The 22,617-nt window shown below is 41.7% G+C and overlaps 1 protein-coding gene across 8 annotated transcripts in view; it reads right to left on the bottom strand.

Annotated features, from left to right (window-relative positions):
• Positions 1 to 11,089: 11,089 nt before the first annotated feature.
• Positions 11,090 to 22,617, bottom strand: part of LOC110502446 (potassium voltage-gated channel subfamily KQT member 5-like) — a 142,362-nt gene continuing 130,834 nt past the window's right edge. For 4 of the 8 annotated variants that reach the window (XM_036960016.1, XM_036960013.1, XM_036960015.1 and 1 more), the window contains 6 exons: positions 20,331 to 20,439; positions 17,608 to 17,739; positions 17,266 to 17,400; positions 16,720 to 16,839; positions 15,643 to 15,769; positions 11,090 to 14,708 (listed from right to left, as the gene is read on the bottom strand). In XM_036960016.1, the coding sequence (XP_036815911.1) occupies positions 13,596 to 14,708; positions 15,643 to 15,769; positions 16,720 to 16,839; positions 17,266 to 17,400; positions 17,608 to 17,739; positions 20,331 to 20,439 (1,736 nt within the window). In that variant the 3' untranslated portion in view covers positions 11,090 to 13,595. The remainder of the gene's footprint in view (positions 14,709 to 15,642; positions 15,770 to 16,719; positions 16,840 to 17,265; positions 17,401 to 17,607; positions 17,740 to 20,330; positions 20,440 to 22,617) is intronic. The other 4 variants (XM_036960018.1, XM_036960019.1, XM_036960020.1 and 1 more) reach the window with 2 other exon arrangements.

Here is a 22,617-nt window from a genome sequence, read left to right as displayed (position 1 = left end):
AATCTGTTTCATATTAAATTATTAGTGTGCATGTAAACACACGCCAGCCTACCATTACATCCATGCAAGAACCAAAGACTGAAGTGAAACATCCCACTCCCCCATATTTTTCTGGTTCATATCAGAGCATGTGAGCAGAGTTGAGAGGTTGGAAATCCAGCTCATTGCTTGTGGAGGGGGGCTTGTGCACCATTCCGGTGTTCGGTTTGCTTTCCTACTACAGGGGGGAAAAAACAAACACAATTTAACTAGCACCCATCTATTTTTGTGACTACATGGACCTACCAATTGTTTAAGTATTTGAATAAACATGAAAAGGTGACTGTAAGAAGTGAACATAATTTCAAATAGGCTACATGTCATATAAACACTCTAAATAGGTCAGGAGACAGACAGGGAGCCTAAGAAAGAACAAATTATTTAGGTTATATTATTTCACTTATTTCAAGGCTATAGCCTACATAGAAATACATTGTGAAGCATTTGCAAGTGCGACACAATAGGCTGGAAGGTACAAAAAGCGTTCAGCATTTAAACACTTAGCTGAATCAAATCATAATAATCTTTAAATTGCGCATATTGGATGTGACTTACTTAGAATTAAATGCAGATCAAATGAAAAATTACTCAGTGCCTTTGAATTCATTTTTAGAATTCATCTTTTCGAAACATGAGTTTGGCCAGTCTGAGGTTTCAGGCTCATAAGACGGTGCCTGGAGAGCCAGCCAGCAGCGGAAAATATCCTCTCCACACTTGCAGCGCTACTGGGATGATCAACACCCCTTTGGCTAATCTTGCCAGGCTGGGCAGAGATGCAGTTGTTTTTGCATTTTTCTATAGATTTGCCTAAAAACTTTAGGCAAAATAACCAAATCAAAACGGAAACCTCCTTGAAAGTATGCCAAAATGATGTCCAATTGTATAGATAATAGAACGAACGAAACGTTTTTTTTTTTGTTGTTTAGAAATACTTTGCTACAATGACACACTTTGTCATTTACCCACCTTGTTCCTTTCTTTTAGCATGTGCACATAGCATGCTTTTGGGATAGTGTGATTCTTTAGTTGTGGGCACTAATCACCACACTTCCTCTATTACTATTGGTCCTCATCTTTGTAAGTTACCTTGATTTAGCACCTGTGTGTTTTACCAGTTTCTTTATGAAATATTTCGAGAATTCCATGAGAGTAGCACAAGCAAGGGGCTAAAGCGGCACACAAGTAGACTACGAATGCATGCTGGGCCGAGCATGCCCTGAGCTTGTGAAGTGAGTGCTACTTGTGCGGGCGAGAAGGCCGACGCTCCAGCCAAAATGGGCACACTCAGCTCACTTACTCTGGTTCATATACAGTCAATAAACTAAGCAGACCAGACCCAGCTGATAATGCATAGGTGCCTATAGATGGGTTACGTTTACACATTTTTAGTAATTTAGCAGACACATCCAGAGCAACTTACAATAGTGAACGCATACAACCAAGTCACCAAGCAGAGGTCTGTTGGTATAAAGACTTAGACTGCAGAAATTGTGGGGGAAAAGGGTCACATCGAACCTGCATGTAAAAACAAAGAGACAAACAAAAGTACTGAACAAATGAAAAGCGACTTGAGGAAGTACATATAATGCATAAAATGAAGCACACAGAGGATAACAAAGTGATACCCTGTCTGAAGGGGAAGAATCTTTGCATGTTTTGTCCATTTCAGACAATGGACACGGATACTGGTTGACACCGCTGCAGGATGGAAACGCAGTACGGATGCAAGTGGACACTGGAGCATCCTCATCTTTGCCGTCTGAGGCTGTATAGAAGGAGAAACTACATCACCTCACAGCCCACAAAGATCACGCTGAAAACATACACCTGTGAGATTGTTCCAGTGAGAGGAGGCATGATTTTTACTGTGGAGCTCAACAAACAGAAGGTAGTGCTACCACTCTACATTGCGAAAGACAACCGTCCAGCATTGCTAGGACACACATGGCTGGAAAGGATCAAACTAAACTGGCAGGAAATTCACATGGTTGCAAAAGAGGACACCAACCTACAAGGCATATTGTGGCAGCAAGTAGCCTAGTGGTTAGAGCATTGGACTAGCAACCGAAAGGTTGCAAGATGGAATCCCTGAGCTGACAAGGTAAAATAAATCTGTTGTTCTGCCCCTGAACAAGGCAGTTAGCCTAGGAACAGTGGGTTGTCATTGAAAATAAGAATTTGTTCTTAACTGACTTGCCTAGTTAAAATAAAGATTTTTTTTTTTTAAATAGAGGAAACACGTGGATGTGTTCAAAGGAGAACTTGGCAGTATGAAGGACATAACAGTTAAACTGACTGTGAAACCAGACAGCAAGCGAAAATGCTTCTAAGCTAGAGCTGTCCCATATGCCATAAAACCAAAAGTTGAAACAGAGCCAGACAAACTAGTCGAGAGTGCAGGATTTGATCCAGTGAATGGGCTACACCTGTTGTTCCAGTCATAACAAATATGGATCACTCAGACTGTGGTGATTTCAAAGTCACCATTAACCCAGTCTTGACTGCTGAAAAATATCCACTACCCCTCATTGACAACCTCTTTTCTGGTTTAGCTGAAGGACATAAATTCAGTAAGATAGGCCTGACATAAGTATATGTACAGATGCATGTGGACCAAGAGTCATAAGAACTGTTGACCATAGTGACTCACAAAGGACTATACAGGTTCTCGGAGGCCTCCTTTTGGAATCACCTCAGCTCCGGCCTTGGTTCAGAGAGCTATGGACCAGACACTGAGCGGGCTCACTGGGGTCCAATGTTCTCGATGATCTACTCATCACCGACAAAGATGAGCAGGAGCACCTGAGAAACCTGAACGCTACACTACAGAGACTTGAGGAGTACGGTCTGAGGGTCCGGAAGGAGAAATGCAAGCTTTTACGGCCTTCTGTTGAATACCTGGGCTACGTCATCGACAGTTCGGGGCTCCATAAGGCACCATTGAAGGGGAAGGCCGTCGCGAAAGTTCCCTCCCCACAGAGCGTGAGTCAGCTGAGATCATTCTTAGGATTACTGACATACTATGCAAAGTTTGTGTCAAACCTAGCTAACATGTTAAAGCCACTGCATGAACCTTTGAACAAAACCAAACAGTGGAAGTGGACAAATGTGTGAGGAGGCCTTCAAGAAAGTGAAAAAACAGCCTTAGCCCAGTGAAAGGCCCTAACCCACTTCAACCCCAACTTGCCATCACAGTTGGCATGTGATGTGTCGCCTTACGGCATTGGTGATGTGGTCTCACACATCATGCCATCAGGTGAAGGCCAATTGCTTTCGCATCACAGACATTAGGTAAAGCCAAGAGCAATTAGGAAAAACATCAGGGACAGACTGATATTCTGCAAAAGGTACAGGGATTGAACTGCTGAGGACTGGGGTAAAGTCATTTTCTCTGATTAATCCCCTTTCCGATTGTTTGGGGCATCTGGAAAAAAGCTTGCCTGGAGAAGACAAGGTGAGCACTACCATCAGTCCTGTGTCATGCCAACAGTAAAGCATCCTGAGACCATTCATGTGTGGGGTTGCTTCTCAGCCAAGGGAGTGGGCTCACTCACAATTTTGCCTAAGAACACAACCATGAATAACAAATGGTACCAACACATCCTCCGAGAGCAACTTCTACCAACCATCCAGGAACAGTTTGGAGACGAACAATGCCTTTTCCAGCATGATGGAGCACCTTGCCATAAGGCAAAAGTGATAACTAAGTGGCTTGGGGAACAAAACATTGATATTTTAGGTCCATGGCTAGGAAACTCCCCAGACCTTAATTCAATTGAGAACTTGTGGTCAATCCTCAAGAGGCAGGTAACAAACAAAACCCCACAAATTCTGACAAACTCCAAGCATTGATTATGCAAGAATGGGCTGCCATCAGTCAGGATGTGGCCCAGAAGTTAATTGACAGCATGCCAGGGCGGATTGCAGAGGTCTTGAAAAAGAAGGGTCAACACTGCAAATATTGACTCTTTGTATGAACTTCATGTAATTGTCAACAAAAGCCTTTGACACTTATGAAATGCTTGTAATTATATTTCAGTATTCCATATAACATCTGATAAAAATATCTAAAGACACTGAATCAGCATACTTTGTGGAAATTAATATTTGTGTCATTCTCAAAACTTTTGGCCACGACTGTAGTCACTTTGGTGAGGTTTAAACACTTGGTCGATGTAAATATCATAGGAGATTGTAATTGTCTTTAGGACAGCTGTTTTTTTGTTATGACATTTGTGTTTCTTTACATAATAGGTCATTCTTGTTCTGTGTATGTGTCTATAGTTTTGTTCAATGCTGTGTTAGTGTATGTAAGTGGTTTTGTCTGAAACTTTGGCCCCCTGCTGCTGTTGGACCAGGTCTCTCTTGAAAAAGAGATTTTATCTCAATGAGGAAAAACCTGTTTAAATAAAGGTTAAAAAATTATTAAAGAAAATGCCGTCCCAGGCCCACCCATGTCTGCGCCCCTGACCAGTCTTGTGTACTCCATAGATTAGGGCATAATTTATTTATTTCAATTGACTGGTTTCCTTACATGAACTGTAACTCAGCAAAATCTTTGAAATTGTTGAATGTTGCGTTTATAATTTTGTTCAGTATATATATACTGTGCATTTGGAAAATGTTCAGACCCGTTTACTTTTTCCACATTTTGTTATGTTACAGCATAATTCTAAAATATTTAATTGTTTTTTTTCTCATCAACCTACAAGCAATTCCTCATAATGACAAACCAAAAACAGTTGTTTTTTTTGAAAATGTATTAAAAATAGAAACACTTATCTCACATTTAAATAAGTATTCAGACCCTTTACTCTGTACTCTGTTGAAGCACCTATGGCAGCGATTACAGCCTCGTGTCTTCTTGGGTATGATGTTGGTAACGATGACGCTGGGAGTCAGGAAGCAGGTGCAGGTGGTGAGTTTAATAATAATAACGAAGCATCTGGACATGAACACAGAACCAATACTGCCTGAAGAGTGATGCTAGGGACTGTTAAATAAAGCGGGAGTAATCAGGGTAGTGATGAAGTCCATGATGGGGTGCAGGTGTGCGTAATGAGGGTTGCCAGGTGGGCGTACAGTAATGATGGGTTGCTAGGACCGGTGGTTAGTAAATCGGCAACACCGAGCGCAGGAGCAGGTGAGCGGGAGTAGACGTGACAACGCTACAAGCTTGGCACACCTGTATTTGGAGAGTTTCTCCCATTCTTCTCTGCAGATCCTCTCAAGTTCTGTCAGGTTGGATGGGGAGCATTGCTGCACAGCTATTTTCATCTGAGATGTTCGATAGGGTTCAAGTCCGGGCTCTGGCTGGGCCACTCAATGACATTCAGAGAAGCCACTCCTGCATGTTGGCAGTGTGCTTGGGGTTGTTGTCCTGCTGGAACGTGAACCTTCATCCCAGTCTGAGGTCCTGAGCACTCTGGAGCAGGGTTTCATCAAGGACCTCTCTGTACTTTGCTCTGTTCATCTTTGCCTCAATCATGACTAGTCTCCAAGTACCATGCTTCACCGTAGGGATGGTGCCAGGTTTCCTCCAGATGTGACGCTTGGAATTCAGGCCAAAGAGTTCAAGTTTCACCAGACCAGAGAATCTTGTTTCTCATGATCAGAGTCCTTTAGATGCCTTTTGGCAAACTCCAAGCGGACTGTCATGTGCCTTTTACTGAGGAGTGGCTTTCATCTGGCCACTCTAAAAATAAATGCCTGATTGGTGGAGTGCTGCAGAGATGGTTGTCCTTCTGGAATGTTCTCCCATCTCCACAGAGGAACTATGGAGCTCTGTCAGAGTGACCATCGGGTTCTTGGTCACCTCCCTGACCAAGGCCCTTCTCCCCCGATTGCTCAGATTAGCCAGACAGCCAGCTCTAGGAAGAGTCTTGGTGGTTCCAAACTTATTCCATTTAGGAATGAATGACGCCACTGTGTTCTTGGGGACCTTCAATGCTGCAGACATTTTTTGGAACGCTTCCCCAGATCTGTGCCATGACATAATCCTATCTCTACGGACAATTTCTTCAACCTCATGGCTTGGTTTTTGCTCTGACAAGCACTGTCAATTGTGGGACCTTGGACAGGTGTGTGCCTTTCCAAATCATGTCCAATCAATTGAATTTGCACAAATGGACAATCAAGTTGTAGAAACATCTCAAGGATGATCAATGGTAACAGGATGCACCTGATTTCAATTTGAAGTCTTATGGCAAAGGATCTGAATACTTAAATAAGGTTTTTATGTTTTTATTTTTAATAAAGTAGCAAAATTCCTAAAAACCTGTTTTCGCTTTGCCATTATGGGGTATTATGTGTAGATCGGCTGACGATTTCCCCTCCAAATATATACATATATATATATTTATTTATAAAAACTTTTTTTAAATACAGACTTCCTAAAAAAATAAGTGAAAATTGACATACTATCCAAAGAATTCGGATAATTTTCTGGTAAAATTGTGCAAAAAAGTGCAAAAAACAATTTTGTACCCCATATTTTAATTTGCTCCATGTGGACACAAGGCTGTTTGGCTCATCTCAGATGCAAAGAGGAATAACTTTGCAGCTGTTTCTAATTAATGAGCAATGCCATGCTGGTGTGTGGTAACATTCCAATAAAACCCAGTCCTGAAACCAAATGTATGTTGAAAATAATGTTATATTATAGGAAAAGATACCACATTCACACGGATTTTTACAAAGTATGCAATTCGTATTTGTAACTTCAATCCCAATTATACCATACTTTCGCAGTTGTAAGTCAACTAGCCTACCTGGTTAACTAAAGGTGAAATAAATAAATACTTTGACTAAAACTATAACTTATTGACTTAACTCATTGTGCAACATCATGGGTAATCTCTGGCCCTCCTATTTTAGCTAAAATATATATATTTCTACAGGTGTGGGCGTTTAAAAAAAAACAACTGCGTTGGACATTACATTACCAAAAGTATGTGGACACCTACTCATCTAACATCTCATTCCAAAATCATGGGCATATAACAGCCTCCACTCTTCTGGGAAGGCTTTCCAATAGATGTTGTAACATTGCTGAGCGGACTTGCTTCCATTCAGCCACAAGAGCATTTTTGAGGTCAGGCACTGATGTGGGGCAATAAGGCCTGGCTTGCAGTCACCGTTCCAATTAATCTCAAAGGTTTTCGATGGGGTTGAGGTCAGGGTTCTGTGCAGGCCAGTCAAGTTCTTTCACACTGATCTTGACAAACCATTTCTGTATGGACCTCGCTTTATACACGACAGCATTGTCATGCTGAAACAGGAAAGGGCCTTCCCCAAACTGTTGTCACAAAGTTGGAAGCACAGAATCACCTAGAAGTTATGCTGTAGCATTAAGATTTCCATTCACTGGAACAAAGGGGCCTAGCCCGAACCATGAAAAACAGCCCCAGAACATTTTTCCTCCACCACCAAACTTTATAGTTGGCACTATGCATTGGGGCAGGTAGTGTTCTCCTGGCATCCTCCAAACCCAGATTAGTCCGTTGGACTGACAGATAGTAAAGTGTGATTCATCACTCCAGAGAACACGTTTCCACTACTCCAGAGTCCAATGGCGGAGAGCTTTAACACCACTCCAGCCAGCACTTGGCATTGCACAAGGTGATCTTAGGTTTGAGTGCTGACGTTGCTTCCAGAAGCAGTTTGGAACATGGTAGTGAGTGTTCTAACCGAGGACCGACGTTTTTAAGTGTTACGTGCTTCAGCACTCGGCGGTCCCGTTCTGTGAGCTTGTGTGGCCTACCACTTTCCACTTCACAATAACAGCACTTACAGTTGACCGCCGCAGCTCTAGCAGTGCAGAAATGTGATGAACTGACTGGTTGGAAAGGTGGCATCCTGTGACGGTGGCACGTTGAAAATCACTGAGATCTTCAGTAAGGCCATTCTACTGCCAATGTTTGTGTATGGAGATTGCATGGCTTTGTGCTCAATTTTATACACGTCAGCAATTAGCTGAATCCACAAATTTTGAAGGGATGTCCACATACTTTTGTGTATATATAGTGTATTTCTGTCTCAGCATAGGCTGTAGTATCAAACATGGTGGTATTATACTGAATGGTGTATTCTTCGCCTCTGCCTCTCCTCTCTGCTAGGCTAATATCTATTTCAAGTGACAGACCTTTCCACAGAACATGGCTGCACAGCTTTCTGTAGGCTGTATATAATGCAACTTGGTGTGGTTATATTTCATTCAATACATCCAGACCAAAAAGACAGTTTCATGTTTGTAGTTTATTTACATGTGATATTATAATTCATTTAGCATTTCTCATCCACAGAGATTGTCATCTCTGTTATGTGCATTTTAATGCATTTATTTGAAAGAAATCAGAATGTTAACATTATCAAGCATGTATTTTAAGGCCAGTTTTGTGTAATAAATTCACTCTACGAGTGGTAGGGAAAATGTACTGTAGTAGATTTGCAGACCTTGAACATGTGTGTTATCCTAGTTTCAGAAACTAGGCTTACATCTGCATGAGTTCTTCTAGTTAGGCACTGTAGAAACATATGCAGCCCAGTGGAGAAAAAAAATTAGATACCATCATATATAAATGTTAAAAAGGCACCGTTAAGCTTTTGGGTCGTTACATATTTTATACCTTTATTTAACTAGGCAAGTCAGTTAAGAACACATTCTTATTTACAATGACGGCCTAGGAACAGTGGGTTCACTGCCTGTTCAGGGGCAGAGACGACAGATTTGTACCTTGTCAGGTCAGGGGTTTGAACTTGCAAACCTTCCGGTTACTAGTCTAACACTCTAACCACTAGGCTACCCTGCCGCCCCTATGATTTAAGTCATTTTCTGACTGCACCCCTTTAGATTTGAACTGCACACTTTTTGATTTGAACTTTCATGTTTGCCCATGGTGGAAGTGGTCAGAAAGTGACTTTTTGGACCCGAATGCCAAAACATTCAGGAGGTACTCAACATGGTTGATCCATGTTGCATACCATGTCCTGCCATGTCTTGGTCTCTCAAAAAGATAAAACGGCTGAGTTTAATCACATTTGAAAGCTTACAAACAGGGTTGTCAAACTATTCTATGATTTATTGAACACTTGTTTTAATTAAACAATGATGTTCTTTAAACTTTAATGTCTATGATCTAAAAACACATAGATTTTTCTCATTTTCACAAGTGTTGAAGTTTAGACCCTATTTTACATCATCTGAAGTGTTTGTGTTGTGCCAGTCATCGATTGAGACATAACATACTCTTGAATACAGGGTGGGTGTTTATTTAATCATAGATGTATAATTAATAGAATGGACCTATCCTTTCAGACCTATGAAATGTACAGTAGGTGGTACACCATTGACATTTGAATTGAAACTTTAACTTCTAATTACTACCAGAAAGATGGCTGATTGTCCACCCATTGTTGAATGTCAACTTGAATGGGAAAGTATATTCTATTATCTGTATTTCTATGATTTCAATAGGTTTCCTATGGAAGATTGACAGCTTAATTTATAACAATGGATATTCCCACTCAAGTCAATATGCTCTGATGTGTGGACTTCCAACCATCTTTGTTGCACCATTTGAAAGTGCTAGCAAGCTACAACATAGGGTACCAGTCAAAAGTTTGGACACACCTACTCATTCAAGAGTTTTTCTTTATTTGTACTATTTTCTACATTGTAGAATAATAGTGAAGACATCAAAACTATGAAATAGCACATATGGAATCATGTAGTAACCAAAACAATGTTAAACAAATCCAGCCACCCTTTGCCTTGATGACAGCTTTCCACACTATTGGCATTCTCTCAACCAGCATCATGAGGTAGTCACCTAGAATGCATTGCAATTAACAGGTGTGCCTTCTTAAAAGTTCATTTGTGGAATTTCTTTCTTTCTTAATTATTTTTAGCCAATCAGTTGTGTTGTGACAAGGTAGGGGTGATATACAGAAGATAGCCCTATTTGGTAAAAGACCAAGTCCATATTATGGCAAGAACAGCTCAAATAAACAAAGAGAAATGACAGTCCATCGTTACTTTAAGACATGATTGTCAGTCAATCCGGAACATTTCAAGAACTTTGAAAGTTTCTTCAAGTGCAGTTGCAAAAACCATCAAGCACTATGATGAAACTGAGTTCAAGTAACAGACACATCTCAACATCAACTGTTCAGAGGAGATTGCGTGAATCAGGCCTTCATGGTTGAATTGCTTCAAAGAAACCACTACTAAAGGACACTTGTTTGGGTCAAGAATCAAAATAAATGGACATTAGACCGGTGGAAATCTGTCCAAATTTGAGATTTTTTGGTTCTAACCACCATGTCATTGTGAGACGCAGAGTAGATGAACAGGACACCAATAATAAGAAGATACTTGTTTGGGTCAAGAATCAAAATAAATGGACATTAGACCGGTGGAAATCTGTCCAAATTTGAGATATTTTGGTTCTAACCACCATGTCATTGTGAGACGCAGAGTAGATGAACAGATAGTTCCCACTGTGAAGCATGGAGGAGGAGGTTTGATGGTGTGGTGGTTCTTTGCTGGTGACACTGTGATTTATTTAGAATTCAAGGCACACTTAATGAGCATGGCTACCCCAACACTCTGCAGCAATACTCCACCCCATCTGGTTTGCGCTTAGTGGGACTATAGTTTATTTTTCAACAGGACAATGACTCAATACACACCTCCAGGCTGTGTAAGGGATATTTGACCAAGAAGGAGAGTGATGGAGTGCTGCATCAGATGACCTGGCCACCACAATCACCCAACCTCAACCCAGTTGAGATGGTTTGGGATGAGTTGGACCACAGAGTGAAAGAAAAGCAGCCAACAAGTGCTCAGCGTATGTGGGAACTCCTTCAAGACTGTTGAAAAAGCATTCCAGGTGAAGCTGGTTGAGAGAATGCCAATAGTGTGCAAAGCTGTCATCAAGGCAAAGGGAGGCTACTTTGAAGAATGTCAAATGTAAAATATATTTTGATTTGTTAAACACTTTGTTGGTTACTACATAATCCCATATGTGTTATTTCATATTTTTGATGTCTTCGCTATTGTTTTACAATGTAGAAAATAGTAAAAATAAAGAAAAACCCTTGTGTGTCCAAACTTTTGACTGGTACTGTATATGAACATGAAAAAAAAATCTGAGTTGACGTGTTTTTAGATCATTTATGTTAAAGCTTAAAAAAAAAGGACATTTTTATTTTAAAAGCTTTCTTTCAATAAATCATATAACAGTTGGATAACCCTGTTTGTAAGCTTTCAAATGATGTCAAACTCAACCGTTTATCTTATTCAGTGATGAAGACATGGATGCCTCATGGTAGGAGAGGGTGTGCAAAATGTGTCAACTTTGAGCATCTCTAGATCCTGAATGTTTTGGCATTCAGGACCTTTTTGACCATTTCTCACATGGGCAAACATGTCTGGAAGGTTTCGTTCAAATCAAAAGGGGTGTGGTCAGAAAGATGTTGAAATCATATGGAACGACCATTTCCAGAATCAACTGAGGGAAATGAACCATTAATGTCAGCGAAGCAAACGTTATAATAACTTCAGACTTTAGACCAAGCATGATATTATGAAAGAGTTCATAACTCCATAGTTATCCAAGTGGATTCAATATTCAGTCCTGCCTCCAATGCATCTGTCCTCTGTACAAGTACTTCCTGTCTGTAGCGCAGTTTTTTGATTATGTATCTGGAAAACATTTCATTACAGAGAATAACACCACCGGTCACATATGCAGGTTCCAACGTCTCCAAACAATTGTGCTTTCAGTTGTGCATTTATCGTACCAACTCGGGCCATTTTCATACAAAATCCCATTGTAACACACAGCTATATAGATTTTGCTGGTCACGTCACACATATGAACATAAAATATACACATTATACAGTATAATTGCTAATCAGCTAAGCCAATGCACCTATGCACCAATCAAAAAACGAAATAAAAACATAAACAAACATGTTGAATGGAAGCCGTCATCGTTAACTCGACAGAATACATATAAGACTGCTGTGCCTCTCTCCTTCAACAACAAAAAGGTGCAACATAGAGAAAATAAAGATGTCTAACACAGTTTGTGCATATTCTCATTCAAGAGCAGTCGTCTGTGTTCAGGCTGAGTGGCAGTCAGCAGTGCTGCTGCCTCGTAAGGCAGTGGGACATGCAAACAACAGACAAATCACATTCAGGAGTTGACAGCAGACTTGTTGCCATATTTTCCATCCACTTACAACATGGCTTGTTCATTACTTTCCTGTCTGTGTATCTCTATGGACAGCATCATTAGGGATGACATTGGTTGGACAGTAGACACACAAGACCAGTGGCCTTCTCTAGACAAAAGATCCTGTGTGCTCTATTGGAAGTGCCAGGCTTGTAGGCTCACATACCACTACTTTAAGGGGACTAAAACATGGTGGATCAGGTCCTCTCTCCCTGTATTCATGATCCAACTCCTCTGACTTACTCTCACGCCGCTCATCTGTACCTTGGCAAGTCTGTAACAAGTTCTGATCATTATAGCTACTGACAAAGTGTAGGCTTGCTAACCATTTGTAGAGATGTCCCCAACCTGTCATAGACTAATGTTCATCCACTTTGAGGAGATATACTGTATTTATTTTAAAAGTTTGAAGTGTCCCCTGTCAACCAGCTAGTAACAGAAGGGAATACTGTGGGCTCATGAGCTGTACGACAAGGAACCCTGAAACCTGTAGTGTTTATTGTGACCGACAAATGCAGTGTTCCACAGCCTTGTTTCACCATCTACAGTACCATAGTAATAACTGATCTTATTTGACTGCTGTTTGTCTTTCACTCAAATGCCTTTAAAAGTGAAAATACTGAATCCTACTGGCCTTGTCAGATTAGAGCACCCAATCAGCATATTGGATTTGTCATCAAAATCAAATGGCCACACAAGATTGTAAAATGTATTTAAAAAAAAATGTTTTGACAACTTTACATCAGTAGGATTATCTTATGTTATTATCAAATTAGTTATTGTATTATCTATTTACGACATTTTCTATATTTGGGTAATAATTGCTGACTGCTCATAATTGCCTCCCAAGGGTTTGGAGGATACATTACTGGAACATGCAGATAAACAGGTGAAATGTGGACTTATGAGGTTGGGCTCAGCCATCATGACTGTGTTTCCAGGGCTTGAATGCTCTCGACCCCAAAGTGCGGTTTAGACATGCAGTGGTCATGCATAGCCGAGAGAGCAAACATTAACACTATCTGACCATCCTCTCTTTTGTCCAATCTTTCTCCCCTATCTCCCCTCCCCCTGTTAGTTTCTCTGCTTGTTCCTGTTTTAGGAAATTCGAAATAGTCCATGCAATGATATGTATGAGAGTATAAAGGGTGCCTGGAATCTTTGATTGAAAGGAGTGAGAACCCCCCCCCCCCCATCTCTTAAAAACAGAGTTATAATCAACAATTGCAATTATATTTGTTGTTTGTCCAGTGGTAATATTGGTAATGTATGTGTTGGGGGGAGGGTTTATCTTATTCACTCCTATGGAAGAGTTATTTTAGTCGTACGTGGGTAGGCTGGTTGAGGGACTCTGCACTGCCCGTTGTGTGGGTGCGGAGACCAGTCAGACTGCTTAAGGACCCCCCATCTTCAGTCCGCAGAACGTCCAAGCAGCCAGTACCGTCCGCTGTGGGATGGGACAGGAAGTCACTCCCCTGGGACAGGAAATCAAACTGGTCCTCCTGCGGTTCCAGGTCACGGCCGGTGATGAAAAGGTCCGTCTCGCCCCAGTTGCTAGCGTCGGGGTTGCCATGGCAGTCGTCACTAGAACTTCTACTGTTGCCGAGGGGGGAGGACAGGTTAGGAAGGTTGTCTGCAGATGGCAGGGTGAGGTTATGTGCCGACAGGGACTTCCCCAGCCCCTGTTCCTGCTCCGAGGGCTTGCCATCACATCCAGAGGAAAGCAGCAGCATGGGGTCCACCTCCAGGCTCATGTGCCTCCTCCAGGGGCCCTCCTCCCTCAAATGGGGCTTCCCCCTCAGCTGCACCCTGCCCCAGCTATGTCCACCCTCTCTGTCCCCCTCCTCTCCATGGTCCACCCCGGAGCCCACCACCATAGAGAGGCCTGAGCTCTGCTCCAGCCTAGCCCCTCGTGTAGCATCTTGGGTGGGGCTGAGGGGACGTCTTTGCTGGGGGCCCATGGGGGGCAGCTGAAGGGTGGCAGCACCAGCGGATGGTGGAGGGGGCGGGAGGTCAGGGAAGTGCGCTCGCCTGGGGAAACTACTGGGTGTGGTGAGGAGCGGGTAGGGGCTGTCAGGCGGCAGGAGAGGCGAGGGCGTGAGGGATGCAGTGGAGGCAGGGTAGGATGGGGGGCAGGTGTTGAGGGTGAGCTCGCTGGGGGCCAGGATGAGCTGGAGGCCCCTGGAGAGATGGCCTGTTGTTGACCGGGACATCCCCCCACCACTTTCCTGCCCCCCTCTGCCCTCCCCTCCCTGGGGGGAGCCAGAGGACAGGTCCTTGCTGAGGATGGAGCTTCGGTAGTCGGAGGTCTGGTGCTCCAGCTCGAACAGGGGCAGGGAGGAGAGGGTGAGGGCAGACGAACCATTTTGTAACACCTGCCTGTACACATCCAGCAGAGAGTCCAGCTTTGACTCTATGGATGTCACCTGGGCGGGGGGAAGAGCAAGAGACATGACCGTTAAAAGCAGCAAGGGTTCATTGCACTTTCTAAAAAATCTAGTTGATTCAACTAATTATTATATAGTAAAACCTCATTTAGTTTACTCAACTTTTTGGTCAAATTGTTACCTGAATTTAAAATGCTTAGTTAGCTCCAACTTCATAAAACTAGTCAAACATTGGGTTAGCAACACCCAAACATTCAAATAGTGCTTTTATCATACAATGTTTTTCAACTTACGTATTTGACACATACTGACATACTGTACATGATTAGATTGTGCATGTTCATTTATACAGTAATTATTATTCAACAGGTTCTCAGGGATTTTCTCAGGGATTTTGAACAACAACCTCTTGGTTCATGAAATTCCTATCTTCCTGCTACAGCACCATGTCTGTGTCAATGACTGATTTCACCTGTATTCCTACACTTTGCACTGGTAAAAGTTCACAAGAAAAACAATTGTATTTATTATAGTGATTAAGGAGTAACATTCAAACAGACAATCATTAAATAAGTCAATCAAATCAATGATGAGAGAATAGTCAGATTAACTGATATCTGACACATATGGTGGTGTAGCAGGACGATCAGAAAGACTTGAACCAAGAGGTTGTGAGTTCAAATCCCAGCTAAGGACATGTTGAATAAATATGTAAGTTGAAAACATTGTGTGTTAAAAGCCCTGTGTGGGTGTCCCTAGCCTAATTCTTCTCAAGTTGGAACTAAGTTTGGGCCAGATAAAAATGTTAAGTTCAGGTAACACTTCGACCGAAATGTTTAGTAAACTAAAAAAGGCTATGTTTCAGTCACTAAATTAATTATTAGTTGAATCTACTAGATTCTTTTTACAGTGTGTGCAAGTGACACTTCTCTACGAGTACACACAAACTAATGTAATTGGCTTAATTGGTCACCTGTCTTTCCACCTTACACACACGTCCCAGCATGCTCATGTCCTCCAGAGTATCCCTGTCAGGGTGCAGCTTGTCCCTGATCTTCTTGTCGATGGGGATTTGGCCCTTACCCAGTATCTGATCCACCCTGCGATACACACACTTGTCGTATTAATCACAAAAAGTGGACAAATGGGCACATCGACCGTCACCCCAGCCTCTTCCAAGGGCCCTTCACAGCGGGCAACAGACCTAACTCTAATGGAAGCATGTCAGTGTTAGAGTTAGTTAGAACAGACACACCATGATTAGATTCAACAACCCACACTACAAAGTCACAGTGCACACAACAAACCACAGGCTACAGTCAAACACACAATCATACAGGGTTTCTAAACTACAGCTTCAATTAGCTACAGTGCAAACTACAGTTCATGTTAAAAACAACAATCTGCACCAACTAGTAACTGCAGCCATTCCCTGTGTTCACAAAAGTTCCACAACGAGAGATCCTTATTCATTAGTCAATTCTTTGCAGGAGGAACATCGATTCTGTTAGATTGACAGCTGCTGCTGTATCTTTACTATGTCACCTAAGCGCAGCAACATGCAAGATATTTGAGACAGGAAGCTTTACTTCTACCACACATTTGGGGATATGTTACATCTGCTAGTTGAATGCTTCCATTTCTTAAGAAGCATTTCCGAACACCTTTATGTCATCAGGGAGTCCAAAGCTTCTAAATCTGGGTTGATTCAGTGAAAGCAGTGTGTCCTTTCTGGTCAATATATACAGAACTATGATGCTCTAAATCTAAAGATCTAAAAGTGACCGGATAGTGTAAGCAATATATTAGAAACTCTTGTAGTCCCTTTGGAAGCCTGAAGGTTGAGCCATCATCATCTCACCTTTAAACCTATCCTGCCTCTGTAGATCTACAAACACAGGCTTTGTGCTCCCTGATGGACACATGGACATAGCACCATCTCCTTTCAAACTGTCCTCTGTGTGAGGAACTGGGGGACAGGATTGAGTTGGGGGTAGTGTCTAACGGGTCTACGTTATTAGGGGTTGGTGTGGGAGGGGGGGTATCTAACCCTGGGGACTTCATCCCTGGGGTGGACTTCCTCCTGGCCTGGCTGTAATATAATTGCAGGGAGGGGGAGGACATGTTCCCAGGTTTGCTGCCCAGTGTGGGACCCAGTCCAGTGGCCAGTCTGTGTGGGAGAGACATGGGGGTCAGATACAACACACACACACACACACACACACACACACACACACAAACACTTGAAGTGTATCAAAAAAGGGAAACCTACAGGCACCACGTATGTACCAGCTACAATTACATTCTTTAAAACCAGACTAGACTACCACTACTACAATCCACTACTAAACTATAGTAGATTCCACTCTTTTGGCTGAAAGACACAGTGCAATATCAAGTCAATCAGGGTTATATCACTGATTTAACCGAAGACAACAATCCTAACTCCTGAAAAATTATTATTTATTCTCAGACATTGTTAAAAATAACACCATGCAAGAGACTACAATATTCATAATGTCACACATCGATGCATGAGATGTCTACAGTTAGCCTATTTTAGGCAGGCGAGCGGGGGGTGGGGGGGTTGCCTAACCCTGGGACAGACTTCGTCCCTGGCATGGACTTCCTCCTGGCCTGGTTGTAATATAAGTGCAGGGAGGGGGAGGAAAAGGTCTTGACTCTGGGGCTCAGCAGCTGCTGCTGAGGAGGACCCACTATGGTGTCCAGCCTGGGAGGAAGAGGTACATAGGAGGGTCAGATATATACACACACACACACAGACAGACACACACGTGAATTAAGTGGTGAAGGTGAACATAGATATGAAGATGTGTGTGTTTATGTGTGTCTGTGTGTGTGTGTGTGTGTGTGTGTGTGTGTGTGTGTGTGTGTGTGTGTGTGTGTGTGTGTGTGTGTGTGTGTGTGTGCATCTCACCTAGTCTGTAGACTCTTGATTCTGCAGAGCATATCCAGGTGTCCTGCAGAGTACTGTTCAATCACATCTTTCACATCATACGGGCGCAGAGTCTCCTTAAACTTCTTCTTTGCCACATGAAACTTCATGATCCTGAGTGGAAAAGTGATGAGAATCAAACAGAATCATGTCATTGGGCCATGATCTACCTGTCATCTCTTAGTCAGCCACTAGAGGGAAACAACAGCTTAACTATGCATAAACCAGCATGTTGACAAGAAGCTAGCTGACAGTTGTTACTTTAGCCTTTACCTTTTGTTTTTGGAGTATAGGTAAAATAAACATTGCTCAAATACTATCACAAGAACATTATGAAACCGTAGCACATGTCATGTAAACAAAATCTGACTGAGCTATTTTGTAACTAAACCACACTCGAATTGTACTATCCCTCCACCTTAAGGTACAAGTACAGCTACTGCTGAGTGAATAATATTGATGCAGGTAAGTGGCTCTCTACAGTCGGTTCATTCTGACCCCCTAATGGCTCCAGAACTGCTCCAGTTGCTCATTATCCTCACTGTATAAATGGAAACCATCATGACAGATGAGCTGCTGTGAAAACAGTTCTCACTGAGAGGGTGTCAACCCGACACCCTGGGAAAGTCAGGGACACGTCTCCACTCCCGCTGCCCACAAAGGGAGCCTGCTGAGCAAGTAGGCTGGGCAAGGGGAGAGGGGGTCCTCTGGAGCAACAACCTGTGGGTGGGAATTGGAGTGTTGGCAGACAATCAAAATAGGACATCTTTTGACATCTTTTGCCAGAGAGAGGTGGGGGAGAGGGAGAGTTAAAGGGAAACGGAAAAATAGAGGGAGGTAGAGAGAGAAGAGGTAGTAAAAAGGAGAGTGATGGAGGGAGATGGTGAAGGAGAGGGAGAGACAGTGCCAGTATGGTGACCACATGAGTAAACAGAGACATGTTGTCGGGGTCAGAGTGAGTAAGGGGCCAGATAGAACAAAAAACACCCAAACTGTTCTCCCTGAGCCATCACTGGGTTAGCAGAATCCCCTTGAAGCACTGGGCTAGAACAACATAGAGGAGGCCCATGCTCTGGATGTGTTGTATCTAAAAGCCTTAGGAGCCGAGGGGAGAGAGGGAGGTGAAGGAGCCCTGGAAGGCTCTATGTTTAAGTGAAGATTGTGGTCGGGATGCGTTTGCTATGTACACTGTTTAAAATAGTCATGTCATGTACAAAATAAATAGAATGTTTTACAAAAGATTGCGTAAGAAAACAAAAGTCTACTGTATATAGAGATCTATATAGCGATATACAGTGAGCTCCAAAAGTTTTGGAACAGTGACACGTTTCGATGTTTTAGCTCTGTACTCTATCACTTTGGATTTGAAATGATGCAATGACTATGAGGCTAAAGGACAGACTGTCAGCTTTAATTTGAGGGTATTTTCATCCATATCGTGTGAACCGTTTAGAAATTACTGCACTTTTTGCACAGTCCCTCCATTTTAAGGGAGAATAGAATGCTTCTAAATACTTCTACATTAATATGGATGATACCATGATTACGGATAGTCCTGAATTAATCGTGAATAATGATGAGTGAGAAAGTTACAAAGGCTTAAATATCATACCCCCCAAATTTTTTTATTGTAACAGTGAGAGGTTAACATGTCTTGGGGATATGATAGTTGTGCGTCTGTATCACTCATCATTCACTATGTGACTCCGAAATGACACAATACATAAAAAAAAAAATATATATTTGACCTTTATTTAACCAGGCAAGTCAGTTAAAAACAAATTCTTATTTTCAATGATGGCCTAGGAACAGTGGGTTAACTGCCTGTTCAGGGGCAGCTCGGGGGTTTGAACTTGCAACCTTCCAGTTCCTAGTCCAACTCTCTAACCACTAGGCTACCCTGCCGCACCATTCATTTCTACTGGGCACAAAGTAATCTGAAACACAACCAAAACAAACCGCAAATGCATCCAAGTTTGTAAAGTCACAAACTTGATGTAATCATTGCGTGTTAGGAATATGGGACCAAATATAACAATTTGGACAACTTTAATACACTTAAGTTAATTTGTTCCTATTATTTTGGTCCCCTAAAATGGGGGACTGTGTATAAAAACTGCTGTAATTTCTAAACGGTTCACTCGATATGGATGAATATACCTTCAGATTAAAGCTGACAGTCTGCACTTTAATCTCATAGTCATCGTATCACTTCAAATCCAAGGTGCTGGAGTACAGAGCAAAATCAACAAAGTATTTGTCACTGTACGAATACTTTTAGAGCTCACTGTAGATAAGCACTCCTACCAGCTCTCACAATCCCACGTCAGAATTCGACAAACGTCAGAAGTTTCGCAAACGTCAAATTTCGGCGTTCTTCCAGACGTCAAATTTTGAAGTGTTTAAGAATAAGTTTAGTCATTAACTCAGAGTTGTTAAGGTTAGGTTCAGGCATTAACTCAAAATTGTTAAGGTAAGGGTTATGGTTTGGGATAGACTGAAAACAAAAATATCAAAAACAACTTTCTATCTCTGGATTTGAACATGCAACGTTTGGAATCAGAGGGAGATGCTTACGCACATCTAAAACAGAACCATACTTCAAGGTAACAGAGCTCACTGTTGCCCTTAGTGGCCGGTTTCTACGTCAGTATTCTACATCGAATACTGACTTGTATCACGGGTGACCTGGCTGAAGCACTCACCTGACGGCTCTGATGACAGCCTTTAATGGAGCTGATAGGTCTTCCACGGTGACATCACAGTGGCAAACTCTGTCGCCAAATGCGTCATCATTCCCCATTCCTGTGTCCACTGAGAGACAAAAAGAAGTGTCAAGTTATTTATTTTTTATGGGGTAGATCAGCTTTAACCTGTTTGGGATAGAGGGCAGCATATTTACGTTCAGATGAAAAGTGTGCCCAGAGTAAACCTCCTGCTACTCAGGCCCAGAAGTGAATATACGCAAATTATTAGTAGTATTGTATAGAAAACACTCTGAAGTTTCTAAAACTGATTGAATTATGTCTGTGAGTATTACAGAACTCACATGGCAGGCAAAAACCTGTGAAAAATCCAATCAGGAAGTGGGAAATCTGAGGTCTGTAGTTTTTCAACTCATTGCCTATTGAATATACAGTGTCTATGGGGTCAAACACTTCCTAAGGCTTCCACTAGATGTCAGCAGTCTTTAGAACGTTGTTTGAGGCTTCTACTGGGAAGTGGGGGCGAATGAGAGCTGATTCAACCAGAGGCCTGCCAGAGTGCCATGAGCTGAAAGACAAAGGAATTCTCCGGCTGGAACATTATTGAAGTTTATGTTAAAAACATCCTACAGATTGATTCTATACTTTGTTTGACATGTTTCTACGAACTGTAATATGACTTTTTGAACTTTTCATCTAAACTTTCGCCTAGACTTGCACCAAACGCTCTAACAAAAGGAGGTATTTGGACATAAATGATGGACTTTATCGAACAAAACAAACATTTATTGTGGAACTGGGATTCCTGGGAGTGCATTCTGATGAAGATCATCAAAGGTAGGTGAATATTTATAACGCTATTTCTGACTTTTACTGACTCCACAACATGGCAGGTATGGCTTGGTTTTGTGTCTGAGTGCCGTACTCAGATTATTGCATGGTTTGCTTTTTCTTTTTCTTTTTTTGAAATCTGACACAGCGGTTGCATTAAGGAGAAGTATATCTATAATTCTGTGCATAATAGTTGTATCTTTTATCAAAGTTTATTATGAGTATTTCTGTAAATTGATGTGGCTCTCTGAAAATTTGCCGGATGTTTTCGAGCCACAACATTACTGACCATAAAGCGCCAATGTAAACTAAGATTTTTGGATATAAATATGAACTTTATCGAACAAAACATACATGTATTGTGTAACATGAAGTCCTATGAGTGCCATCTGATGAAGATCATCAAAGGTTAGTGATTAATTGTATCTCTATTTCTGTTTTTTGTGACTCCTCTCTTTGGCTGGAAAATGGCTGTGTGTGTTTTTGTGACTAGCCTCTGACCTAACATAATCATATGGTGTGTTTTCGCTGTGAAGCCCTTTTGAAATCGGACACGATGGGTAGATTAACAAGAAGTTTATCTTTAATTTGGTGTATTGCACTTGTGAATGTATGAAAGTTACATATTTCCCAAAAATATTTTTGAATTCTGCGCTCTGCCTTTTCAGCGGAATGTTGTTGAGGGGTGCTGCTAGCGGAACCCCTAGCCGTAAGAATATTGCAGATAGATTGTAGCTTCCTTACAGACTTCTGCTCCAAGCTGAAACTCAACAATGTAATATTTATTTATCTTTTTCCTCAAATGAAAATTGAAATCAAATTAAATTGTTATTGGTCACATACACATGGTTAGCAGATGTTGTTGCGAGTGTAGCGAAATGCTTCTAGATCCGACAGTGCAGCAGTATCTAACAGGTAATATCTAACAATTCCACAACAAAACCTATATCTAACAAATTGGACAACAAAACCTAATATCTAACAAATTCCACAAGAAAACATAATACCTACAATCTAGTAAAGGAATGGGATGAGAATATAGAAGTATAAAATATATGGATGAGCAGTGACAGAGCGGCTAAGATGGAAAGATAGTAAAGAATAGATAGTGAAAGATACAGTATACAGTATATACATATGAGATGAGTAATGCGAGATATACAGTATATATAGTACATAGGCATACAGAGGCCCATTATCAGCAACCATCACTCCTGTGTTCCAATGACACGTTGTGTCAGCTAATCCAAGTTTATCATTTTAAAGGGCTAGTTGATCATTAGAAAATAGTTTTGCAATTATGTTAGCACAGCTGAAAACTGTTGTCCTGATTTAAGAGGCAATAAAACTGGTCTTTAGACTAGTTGAGTATCTGGAGCATCAGCATTTGTTGGTTCGATTACAGCCTCAAAATGGTCAGAAAAAATACCTTTCTTCTGAAGCTTTTCAGTCTATT

This window comes from Oncorhynchus mykiss, chromosome 23 (genome assembly GCF_013265735.2).
Source record: "Oncorhynchus mykiss isolate Arlee chromosome 23, USDA_OmykA_1.1, whole genome shotgun sequence".
NCBI lineage: Eukaryota > Metazoa > Chordata > Actinopteri > Salmoniformes > Salmonidae > Oncorhynchus > Oncorhynchus mykiss.
The sequence above is the reverse complement of the archived record's forward strand: the minus strand, read 5'-3'. Positions and strand labels throughout refer to the sequence as shown.